We start from the raw sequence: 12,590 nt of genomic DNA, 5'->3' as shown, positions 1-12,590 counted from the left end.
ATAAAGGGCTCAGTCCAACAAGAGGATATAACCATTCTAAATATATATGCACCCAACACAGGAGCACCAGCATATGTGAAACAAATACTAACAGAACTAAAGGGGGATATAGACTGCAATGCATTCATTCTAGGAGACTTCAACACACCACTCACCCCAAAGGATAGATCCACCGGGCAGAAAATAAGTAAGGACACAGAGGCACTGAACAACACACTAGAACAGATGGACCTAATAGACATCTACAGAACTCTACATCCAAAAGCAACAGGATACACATTCTTCTCAAGTGCAGATGGAACATTCTCCAGAATAGACCACATACTAGGCCACAAAAAGAGCCTCAGAAAATTCCAAAAGATTGAAATCCTACCAACCAACTTTTCAGACCACAAAGGCATAAAACTAGAAATAAACTGTACAAAGAAAGCAAAGAGGCTCACAAACACATGGAGGCTTAACAACACGCTCCTAAATAATCAATGGATCAATGACCAAATCAAAATGGAGATCCAGCAATATATGGAAACAAATGACAACAACAACACTAAGCCCCAACTTCTGTGGGACACAGCAAAAGCAGTCTTAAGAGGAAAGTATATAGCAATCCAAGCATATTTAAAAAAGGAAGAGCAATCCCAAATGAATGGTCTAATGTCACAATTATCGAAATTGGAAAAAGAAGAACAGATGAGGCCTAAGGTCAGCAGAAGGAGGGACATAATAAAGATCAGAGAAGAAATAAATAAAATTGAGAAGAATAAAACAATAGCAAAAATCAATGAAACCAAGAGCTGGTTCTTCGAGAAAATAAACAAAATAGATAAGCCTCTAGCCAGACTTATTAAGAAGAAAAGAGAGTCAACACAAATCAACAGTATCAGAAACGAGAAAGGAAAAATCACGACGGACCCCACGGAAATGCAAAGAATTATTGGAGACTACTATGAAAATCTATATGCTAACAAGCTGGGAAACCTATGAGAAATGGACAACTTCCTAGAAAAATACAACCTTCCAAGATTGACCCAGGAAGAAACAGAAAATCTAAACAGACCAATTACCAGCAACGAAATTGAAGCGGTAATCAAAAAACTACCAAAGAACAAAACCCCCGGGCCAGATGGATTTACCTCGGAATTTTATCAGACATACAGGGAAGACATAATATCCATTCTCCTTAAAGTTTTCCAAAAAATAGAGGAGGAGGGGATACTCCCAAACTCATTCTATGAAGCTAACATCACCCTAATACCAAAACCAGGCAAAGACCCCACCAAAAAAGAAAACTACAGACCAATATCCCTGATGAACGTAGATGCAAAAATACTCAACAAAATATTAGCAAACCGAATTCAAAAATACATCAAAAGGATCATACACCATGACCAAGTGGGATTCATCCCAGGGATGCAAGGATGGTACAACATTCGAAAGTCCATCAACATCATCCACCACATCAACAAAAAGAAAGACAAAAACCACATGATCATCTCCATAGATGCTGAAAAAGCATTTGACAAAGTTCAACATCCATTCATGTTAAAAACTCTCAGCAAAATGGGAATAGAGGGCAAGTACCTCAACATAATAAAGGCCATCTATGATAAACCCACAGCCAACATTATATTGAACAGCGAGAAGCTGAAAGCATTTCCTCTGAGATCGGGAACTAGACAGGGATGCCCACTCTCCCCACTGTTATTTAACATAGTACTGGAGGTCCTAGCCAGGGCAATCAGACAAAGCAAAGAAATACAAGGAATCCAGATTGGTAAAGAAGAAGTTAAACTGTCACTATTTGCAGATGACATGATACTGTACATAAAAAACCCTAAAGACTCCACCCCAAAACTACTAGAACTGATATCGGAATACAGCAAAGTTGCAGGATACAAAATCAACACACAGAAATCTGTGGCTTTCCTATATACTAACAATGAACCAACAGAAAGAGAAATCAGGAAAACAACTCCATTCACAATTGCATCAAAAAAAATAAAATACCTAGGAATAAACCTAACCAAAGAAGTGAAAGACTTATACTCTGAAAACTACAAGTCACTCTTAAGAGAAATTAAAGGGGACACTAACAGATGGAAACTCATCCCATGCTCGTGGCTAGGAAGAATTAATATCGTCAAAATGGCCATCCTGCCCAAAGCAATATACAGATTTGATCCAATCCCTATGAAACTACCAGCAACATTCTTCAATGAACTGGAACAAATAATTCAAAAATTCATATGGAAACACCAAAGACCCCGAATAGCCAAAGCAATCCTGAGAAAGAAGAATCAAGTAGGGGGGATCTCACTCCCCAACTTCAAGCTCTACTATAAAGCCATAGTAATCAAGACAATTTGGTACTGGCACAAGAGCAGAGCCACAGACCAATGGAACAGACTAGAGAATCCAGACATTAACCCAGACATATATGGTCAATTAATATTTGATAAAGGAGCCATGGACATACAATGGCGAAATGACAGTCTCTTCAACAGGTGGTGCTGGCAAAACTGGACAGCTACATGTAGGAGAATGAAACTGGACCATTGTCTAACCCCATATACAAAAGTAAACTCAAAATGGATCAAAGACCTGAATGTAAGCCATGAAACCATTAAACTCTTGGAAGAAAACATAGGCAAAAACCTCTTAGACATAAACATGAGTGACCTCTTCTTGAACATATCTCCCCGGGCAAGGAAAACAACAGCAAAAATGAGTAAGTGGGACTATATTAAGCTGAAAAGCTTCTGTACAGCAATGGACACCATCAATAGAACAAAAAGGAACCCTACAGTATGGGAGAATATATTTGAAAATGACACATCCGATAAAGGCTTGACGTCCAGAATATATAAGGAGCTCACACGCCTCAACAAACAAAAAACAAATAACCCAATTAAAAAATGGGCAGAGGAACTGAACAGACAGTTCTCCAAAAAAGAAATACAGATGGCCAACAGACACATGAAAAGATGCTCCACATCGCTAATTATCAGAGAAATGCAAATTAAAACTACAATGAGGTATCACCTCACACCAGTAAGGATGGCTGCCATCCAAAAGACAAACAACAACAAATGTTGGCGAGGCTGTGGAGAAAGGGGAACCCTCCTACACTGCTGGTGGGAATGTAAGTTAGTTCAACCATTGTGGAAAGCAGTATGGAGGTACATCAAAATGCTCAAAACAGACTTACCATTTGACCCAGGAATTGCACTCCTAGGAATTTACCCTAAGAACGCAGCAATCTAGTTTGAGAAAGACAGATGCACCCCTATGTTTATTGCAGCACTATTTACAATAGCCAGGAATTGGAAGCAACCTAAATGTCCATCGATAGATGAAATGGATAAAGAAGATGTGGTACATATACACAATGGAATACTACTCAGCCATAAGAAAAGGGCAAATCCAATCATTTGCAGCAACATGGATGGAGCTGGAGGGTATTATGCTCAGTGAATCAAGCCAAGCAGAGAAAGAGAAATACCAAATGATTTCACTTATCTGTGGAATATAAGAACAAAGGAAAAACTGAAGGAACAAAACAGCACCAGAATCACAGAACTCAAGAATGGACTAAAAGGTACCAAAGGGAAAGGGACTGGGGAGGATGTGTGGGTAGGGAGGGATAAGGGGGGGGAGAAGTAGGGGGGTATTAAGATTAGCATGCATGCGGGGGGTAGGAGAAATGGGAGGGCTGTACAACACAGAGAAGGCAAGTAGTGATTCTACAACATTTTGCTATGCTGATGGACAGTGACTGTAAGGGGGTTTATAGGGGAGACCTGGTATAGGGGAGAGCCTAGTAAACATAATATTCGTCATGTAAGTGTAGATTAGTGATACCAAAAACAAAACAAAACAAAACAAAACAAAAAGAGCAGTTCCTGTGTGGTAACCTCCAATGAGTTCTACACAAGGGTATAAAGGGCATATAAAAGTGTAGGCAAAGGGTCTGTTTGCGTCTATACAGAAGATCAAAGCCTAATTGGGCTACCCCGAAAATGAACTAAGATACGATATGAAAGAGAACTTCCAACATCAGCACTCTCTGGAAGACTCATGCCAGAAGATGATCATCAAAAAACCCCAACAAAGATCCACGCACTGCTACAGCTGTAGATGCACTCATCCCACCAGCTCCTGGACTTGCCATGGGAATGAGGAAGGAGATATCTAAGCTGGCCTGTGCATACAGTAAAACAACAAATTTGACTGGATCTATACTGTTGGAACTCAACCAAGAATTAGGAGAAGTGCAAATTGTAGCGCTCCAAAATCTTACAACTACAGACTATTTACTGTTAAAAGAACATAAGGGATGTGAACATTCCCCAGGAATGGGTTGTTTTAATTTGTCTGATTTCTCTCAGACTGTTCAAGTTCAGTTGGACAATATCCACCATATCATAGATAAGTTTTCACAAATGCCTAAGGTGCCTAACTGGTTTTCTTGGTTTCACTGGAGATGGCTGGTAATTACAGGTATGCTTTGGTTATGTAACTATACTCCTATTATGTTAATGTGTGTGCGCAATTTAAGTAGTAGTTTAAAACCTATACATGCTGAAGTTACTCTACAAGAAGATATGTCAAAGAAATAATCAATCTTCCCATGTTTTCTTCCGCCTGCTACTTCTATAGCTTTTCTTCTTCCTTCCTAATTACAACCCTTAAATAGAATTCGTGCCTCATATCAAATTTACCGAGTATCATAATTCTTCCAAGTGGTAAAGATACCTCAAGACAAATGCTGGGGATAGAAGCCACAGGGCCTAAATAGGTAAAGAAGTAAAAAGCTAACCTTTTCAAACAGTAAGGCTTCCCTCTCACTTACCAACTTTACATTTCCCTGTATGGCCCCGGAAGATGACTGGTTAGCCAGAGACGAATAAGATTCCTCAAGGGAGGAACAACCTAAGACAGGCACAGTCGCAGGGGGGCCATCAGGTGAGAAATTGGGGATCAACAGAGGTGAGGCTTAGAACCTCACCCCCCCTGTTCTGAGAGAAATCTTATGCATACGTGGATGTTTTATTGCCCTTGTCTAGCTTGGATTAACACATAGTCTACTGGCACACACCTGATCATCTACATTTGCTCTCTTACAACACTAAACTATGTTTTCTACCTTTATCTTGTATCTACCTACCACTTCAGCATTTTATTAAAAATAATAATAATAAAGAGAGAAATGTGGTATCCACATATAAATCAAGTATAAAAACCAAATGAGTATTCATATTTGAACTGACTGTTTATAGTTCATAATGCATGAGCAAAACCGAAAGTTTCTGTGATGACTGCCCTTGTACTGTTTACTATGTAACTTATTCATTATGTAAGAATTTGTTCTACATGTAAGAACTTGTTTGTTATGCCTCAGAAGATTGGAGACTGACGAAAATTAGGCTTGGGGTGTATTAATGATTGTGCATTGAGCATTGACTCCCCTATACAGAATTTTATTGTCGTTAACAACCATTTGATCAATAAATATGAGAGATGCCCTCACAAAAAAAAAAAATAAATAAATAAATAAATAAATAAAAATAAATAAATAAAAAAGGACAGACTTCCAATGGTAAAATAAATAAGTAACCGGGATGTAATGTATAGCATAAGGAATATAGTCAAGATATTGTAACAGCTTGGTAGGGTGATAGCTGGAACCTAGAATTATGTATCTAAATGTTTTATCACTGTGTTGTACACTTGAAACTAATGTAATGTAATACTGTGCGTCAACTACCCTTCAATAAAAAATAATTATTAAAAAAAAAAAAAATGAACTGACAAGAACAAAAAGGCAGCCTACAGTACGGGAGAATATGTTTGTAAATGACTTATCCGATAAGGGGTTAACATCCAAAACATATAAAGAGTTCATAACCCCTCAACACCCAAAATAGAAATAACCCGATTAAAAATGGGCAGAGGATCTGAACAGACACCTCTCCAAAGAAGAAATTCAGATGGCCAAGAGGCACATGAAAAGATGCTCCACATCGCTAATCATCAGAGAAATGCAAATTAAAACCAAAATGAGATATGACCTCACACCAGTTAGGATGGCCAACATCCAAAAGACAAACAACAAATGCTGGTGAGGATGTGGAGAAAGGGGAACCCTCCTACACTGCTGGTGGGAATGTAAATTAGTTCAACCATTGTGGAAAGCAGTATGGAGGTTCCTCAAAAAACTAAAAACAGAAATACCATTTGACCCAGTAATTCCACTCCTATGAATTTACCCAAAGAAAACAAGATCCCTGATTCGAAAATACATATGCACCCCTATGTTTAACGCAGCACTATTTACATGGAAGCACGTAAGACATGGAAGCAACCTAAGTGTCCATCAGTAGATGAATGGATAAAGAAGAGGTGGTACATATACACAATGGAATATTATTCAGCCCTAAGAAGAAAACAAATCCTACCATTTGCCACAACATGGATGGAGCTAGAGAGTATTATGCTCAGTGAAATAAGCCAGGCAGAGAAAGACAAGTGCCAAATGATTTCACTCATCTGTGGAGTATAACAATGAAGCAAAACTGAAGGAACAAGACAGCAGCAGACTCCCAAGAAGGGACTAGCGGTTACCACAGGGGAGGGGTAGGGGAGGGCAGGTGGGGAGGGATGGAGATGGGGAAAGGGCATTATGATTGGCACACACAGGGAAGACAGTATAGCACAGAGAAGACAAGTAGTGACTATAGCATCTTACTATGTGGATAGACAGTGACTGCAACAGAGGCGGGTGAGGACTTGATAATATGGGCAAATGCTGAAACCACAATGTTGCTCATGTGAAACCTTCATAAGATTGTATTTCAATGATTACTTAATTAAAGAAAAAAGAACTGACAAAACTTGGTGACTGGATGCAGAGGGAAGGGTCAGAAAGGACTCAAGGATATGCAGATTTCTATTTGGGGTATTTGGGTAGAAGGATAGTGGTATGAAACAGACTCCAAAAGCACAAGTAGTTTTAGTGGTAAGGAGAGGAAAGTTGTTAAATTCAGGACTCACTGAACTGAGATGCTTACAGAACATGTGAACAGACTGTCAGCAGGCAGCGGCCTGTTGCACAGATACCTCCAGAGCTCCACAGGAGGAGCTGAGCTGCAAACGTCAGAGGTATCTGAGCCACCAAACGACTGAAGCCACGGAGGCCGAGAACACCACCCAGGTGAATGGGAAGACGGAGGCGGGTCCAGGTGGGAGTCTGAGGAGGCAGAGGAGATGCTCCAGAGCGAGCCTGGGTGTAAACTCTGTGGGGCAGGCCTAGGTCTGCTCTGTCATCTCCACATCTCTAGTGCCTGGAACAGAGCCTGGCACGTGGTTGGCCCTCAATAAGTACTTGTGGAAGGAAGGTAGGGAAATGTAGTCAGAAATACATGAGGGAAGCCAGGAGACCCAGAGTCAGCAGGACGGCAGCTCAAGGTGTGGGCGACTGCTCGATGCTGAAGATGAGTCAGATACATGGACCAGTTCGTCTGGCATCCAGTCACAAGAGGAAACTCACCAGCTGTTCCTCAGGAGTGACTCCTGGTTCACAGAGGGCCGAGGGCCTCTCCTGCTCATCTTCAGGTAAGGATCCATTGAGCAGCAAGGCCTGAATAACCACAAAGGCAGAAAGAAATGTGACTCCCATCAGATGACCAAGTCCAGAGTTGTGCTTTTGGTAAATGAATCCCAAACTGAAATCATAACTGGGCTGCCTCTAGAAATCTCCTTGGTTATTTTTTATCTTAGATACCTCCAATTGCTCATCTTGGGCCTATCTGGAGTTCATTTTTTCAGGCTCATGCACCAGGCCTCTTTGATTTCTCTGGATGCACCTGCATCTTCTGCTCCCAGGCTCCTGGGCCCCGTAAACAATCCAGACTTTCCTCTCAGAAGTGACACTTTAAACCAAAGCTGTCAGAGTGAATGTTACTAGCTGGAAAGTGAACTAAAAGCAGAGCAGAATTATCTGGCTTAGAAAACTTGATTGTAATGAATTATTTGGAATTCATTCAGAGCACTGACTTGGGTTTGTTTAATTTTTGTTTGTTCTAATAATTCTGCATTTTTGCCCCCTAAGCAAATCCTGGATAGAACAAGAAGGAAAATACATTTGCAGGGACGTCCTCATTCATTTCCACACCCACACCAGGTCTTGTTTTCCTCAGAATATGGTTGAGGGAAGGGGTGGCTTATCCTGAAGCAAAGGCAGCCCAAGCCCCAAGCCCCCCCGAGCACAGCCCCCCAGCCTGTATCTGATGCTGTATTCACGGTCTGTCATTTTGTGCTTAAGAAGGCTCCCAGGTTGTATACTCTAGGACTCAGCAAAACTTGGACCTGCCTGAGCAGGTAGGTATTACGAGACCTATCAACTTAGTGAAAGGTTTAAAAACATGTCCCCATTTTATAGATGATTCTGTCTCAGGTCAATCAGGAGAGAAGAGTTACAGAGGTTAAATCCTCTTTCAATAAATGTAACACAAATTATGTCACAAATATTGGTAGATAAAAACACTTTAAAATCCAACCACTGGTTGGTCTGCCAAGCACTATTTGATAGTAAATTCTGGTAAATCTTATTAATTTGGTTATACCCTGGAGTTGCGGCAAGAGGTACAGGCAAGTATAAGCGGTCCAGGGAGCCTTGGAAAACATTACAGAAATACCAACCCCAATGGCAAAGGGCTCCTGGGGCTCTAACAGGCCCGCCAGGCTGCTGGGATCCTGCATGTAGCCGAGCAGGCAGCTGGCTTGCCCACCACCGAGTGTGAAAGCCCAGTGGCCACAGCGTTCCACCATGGCACTGATTCTCGCTGTAAGCCTGTGGCTGTGGCTTACAGCTCCTGCTGGCAGGGGGTACGGGGTGCTGACTCTCTGCCTGTTGATTCTCTTCTTTTTCTCTCCAATCTGCCATTGGAATTCTCCCACTGAGATGCAGACCAAACTGATGGATATCTACGTTCACGTAACGCAAATTATCCTGGGAAAACCTGGCTGGGTCTACTCCAAAAGTTCTCCAAGCTTAATACTGCCTAGGAAAGGGCAGCACATGTGCCCCCAGCCCAGTAAATAAACCGTTCCTTAATGAATGGCAGGCAAGGGGTCATAAAGGCAGACAGTAGAGCAAACGGGAGAACCAGCGATCCTCCTTGGGAACGTTTAGGCAGTAAACATCCCTCCAGCCCGTCTCAGTTCCTGGGGCACACGTCATGCGAACTGTTCTGCCACAGCACCAATGTACTCTCTCCTTCAGGAACCCTGTGTTCCCCCTCTGTTGCTGGCTGACTGGGAACACATCCTCCATCGTCTGCCAGCTGCTAGAGCCACTCACATAATATGGGCTTTGTCTACGTGTCCATAAATATTTGACAGTTCAGAAGCAGCACAGTTCCCAGCACAAAAGGCAGGAATGTTCCTAGGCTATTCTAGGGCCATCAGTTCACTACAAGGGCTCCCTCAAGCAGGGAAGGAGTAAAGAGGACTGAGGGGGTCACTCAGCGTAGGAACTAAGTGGGTCAGCTGGCCTCTGGGGAGACTTACCACACTGGTGCTGAAGGTACAGCAAACACTGAAGGGCCCCGTTACTCCAGAAAACCTTTCACTTGATCACTGTGCCGTGGCATCCATTGCAGAAGCACTAGGAGTAAGCTAAGGCCCCCAGCTTATTAGATGCATTTGGAGACCTGGCGTTGCCAGCTCTGACACCCGCCCTGCTCAGAAGGTGTTTCTCAGGGGAAACTGCCGACTGTTTGCACAGCCGTTCTTCCGTGGAAGCCGCAAGGGCAGGCTGCAGTTGTGGGTCCGGGAAAAGCCCGTTAGTAAGCAGAGTGCCAGGACAAGGGCTTGGTGGGGTCAGTAATGGTTCCCAGGCCTGCAGAAATCCTAACAGCTGTGCTGTAAACAGGAGTCCACAAAATCCACTGGACAGCACAGACAAGGAACTTCCTGCTCTTCGTGTACTAGTCCCTGTATCTCAACTCCCCATTCAGCTCTGACCTCGTATAAAACTGAATCCATTTATTTTCAATCAATAGAGTGACTTGAAAACAATAATCAGTTGGTGCACCAAGGACAGACTGCAAGACGAAGAGCTACCTGTAATCCTGATATCATTTTCTTTGCTTCCTCCATTTCTTTTCCTAAATGCTCTTGTTGTTCCATCAGCTGCTCTTCCCATGGAGTCTCCAGATAGGCGCTGGAACCGCCTGGTCGCCAGTCTCGGGACGAGGTAGAGCCCGTCTCCTCTACAAATGGAGAGGGAGCACGGGTCACGCTGAGGAAAACGGTTCACAGCAGAAAGCGCCCAGCGCTTCCCGGTCACATGTTCAGGTCACCGGCCTGACCCTGTCCTCAGGGCACAGACTGGACTGGCCGCCAGGTGGGGCCATGAGACTGAGGAACTGGCTGTCCGCTCACACTCCAGGCTGGGAGCGTCTCACGTCTGTCGGAGAAACCTACTCTCTTTCCAACCTTTTGGAGGCAGGAAGACTCCCTCTCTAGGAGTCTCGGTATAGGACACACAGATTTTACTCTAATTCTTTAGAACTGGCATCCCCAGAGCGTGACTCTGCTGGCTACAAAGTGAAGAAATGTCACATGCAATGAAAAAATTCCCGTTGGGTGCTCTGGAGCTTCAGAGGGATTCCCCTGGCCATTCCCTTGTGACTGAACATCTTTCCCAAATAACATTGTGTGAGTCACACAGGAAACAAGGCGGTAAAAGCCCACTTGCACGAACTGTTTAATTCTCTCCCTGGGTTGGTTTTATTTCCCTACATTTCTGGTCCCTTTGCTCTCGTTTTCATGTCTGTTTCATCCCATCTAACAGTATGCGCAGCCACTCAATGCATTACGGAATTCAGAAGGGAATTAACCCTTTGAGTAAGTTTCTTCATTCATAAGCATTAACAGTAAGTGTAATTCCCCTGGGGTGTTGTGAAGATTGAATGGGTAATTGGTGTGCAGAGCCCATGGTGCCTGACCCAGAGCACGCGATGAATGCTCCCCTCTCCTTGCCCAGGGTCCCAGGAGTCTCTGGCTCCGTAACACAACTGACCCTTTGGTACTAACGCCAGGGCTGGAGGGGGAGAGGAGGAGGGAAGAATTTAATGCCAGTTTTTCTTCTGAGGAGTTTGGTCTCATTATAACTCTTACAGGTGAATAAATATCTAAATCACATGCTTTGTGTCTCCCATGCTTCCCTTTATGTATGAAAAGGAGTAAGGAAATGTTTACGTAAGAAAAGGAGAGCAACCAAGACAGGAAAGAGAAGTCTAAACAAGGGCCGTCCCGTGGTCCTCAGCAGCCCTCATGCCAGTCCTGAGGCAGAAGTGCGTCCAGACACCGTAGCCCATACTGTATATTCTGAGGTCCAATTTAAATTAGGGAAGTACTGAAATTATTTGTATAACACAGGAATGATAAAAACTGTTTACCTGAGTGAGGCTTGACTGTCCCAAGTCATTTCCTAATTCACAGGCAGCCAGGGGAGGACGGCCTGTCTAAGCTGCTGTAAGACTTTGGACAGCTAGGACATCAGTAGTGACATTCCACCAGAGGATGGCCACGTTAACTAGCTTAACGGCTTCAGCACCCTTTGGAGCTGACCCTGCATGTGTAGACTATGGAGAGGGAGTTACAGGTAGAGAGGGTCCCCAAACTCTTCAAGCTGAGGCTGTTCCTTGAGCTAACCCAGGCAGGCCGAGAGACAGTACCTGTTCTGTTCTCTATTCCTCCAGAAGGAATAATCACAAAATCTGCCTTTTCCTCCGACTGGGTTATAATGGATTCACTCTTTGCACTGTGCATGGGACTGGGTGAAGTCAGGCTGTGATTGGAGGAAAAGAGAAACAATTGTTATGAAGTGTTGTTTAGAGACCAGCTTTCTTAAAGTATCCCAGAGATTTGTTATTATTCATCTTACTCCTACTGCCTAACACAGTATCTGGGCCACAATAAGAATATTTGTTGAATGAAGGAATGATGAACTTACTGAATGAGTGAAATGAATGGCGACCCAGTTGTAGGAAGCCCCCCCACCACAAGGCTGCCTTTAAGCCTGCTTCACCAAGAAGAGACTTAGCAGAAGGATGGGCAATCTAGTACTTTAAAGAACTCCACATTTTGTTTCGTTTGTTTGCTTTTTTAAAACTTTTTACAACCACCACCATCCCTGGGCCCAGGTTCAGAGACTAACGTAGTGTGTGTCTTGGCAGGTTTGGCAGTGGCATGGAAAAATCTATTTCCAATCCACTGATTTCTCACAGATGCAAGCAATGCCAGCAGAAGAATTGTGGCAGGTCAGCTCTGGGCCGATCCCAAAGAAGGCGACACTGTGGGGGCACTTGAGGGGGGAAAAACTGCTGGAGTGTGGACAGCCCCAAGCTGGGCAAAGGGGCAATGATTGATCAACAAAGACAGGTCATGATAAGGAGGAGGAAAGGGTCATTTGTACCTCTGCCACACTTTTCAAATTGTCATTAGAAACCACTCAATAATTCTAAAGCTCTGATATAACTATTAGCCTTGAAAGAAACTGTTCAGATTTTCAGGGAAGTGCA

At 43.2% G+C, this 12,590-nt stretch overlaps 1 protein-coding gene across 11 annotated transcripts in view; it reads right to left on the bottom strand.

Annotated features, from left to right (window-relative positions):
* The window catches only part of DIXDC1 (DIX domain containing 1), a 68,537-nt gene that overhangs the window by 29,099 nt on the left and 26,848 nt on the right, over positions 1-12,590 (bottom strand). For all 11 annotated transcript variants that reach the window (XM_036919722.2, XM_036919723.2, XM_036919725.2 and 8 more), the window contains 3 exons: positions 11,745-11,857; positions 10,126-10,274; positions 7,550-7,639 (listed from right to left, as the gene is read on the bottom strand). In XM_036919722.2, the coding sequence (XP_036775617.2) occupies positions 7,550-7,639; positions 10,126-10,274; positions 11,745-11,857 (352 nt within the window). The remainder of the gene's footprint in view (positions 1-7,549; positions 7,640-10,125; positions 10,275-11,744; positions 11,858-12,590) is intronic.

Source organism: Manis pentadactyla, chromosome 13, assembly GCF_030020395.1.
Source record: "Manis pentadactyla isolate mManPen7 chromosome 13, mManPen7.hap1, whole genome shotgun sequence".
NCBI lineage: Eukaryota > Metazoa > Chordata > Mammalia > Pholidota > Manidae > Manis > Manis pentadactyla.
Note: the sequence above shows the minus strand (reverse complement) of the source record. Positions and strands in the feature narration are given on the sequence as shown.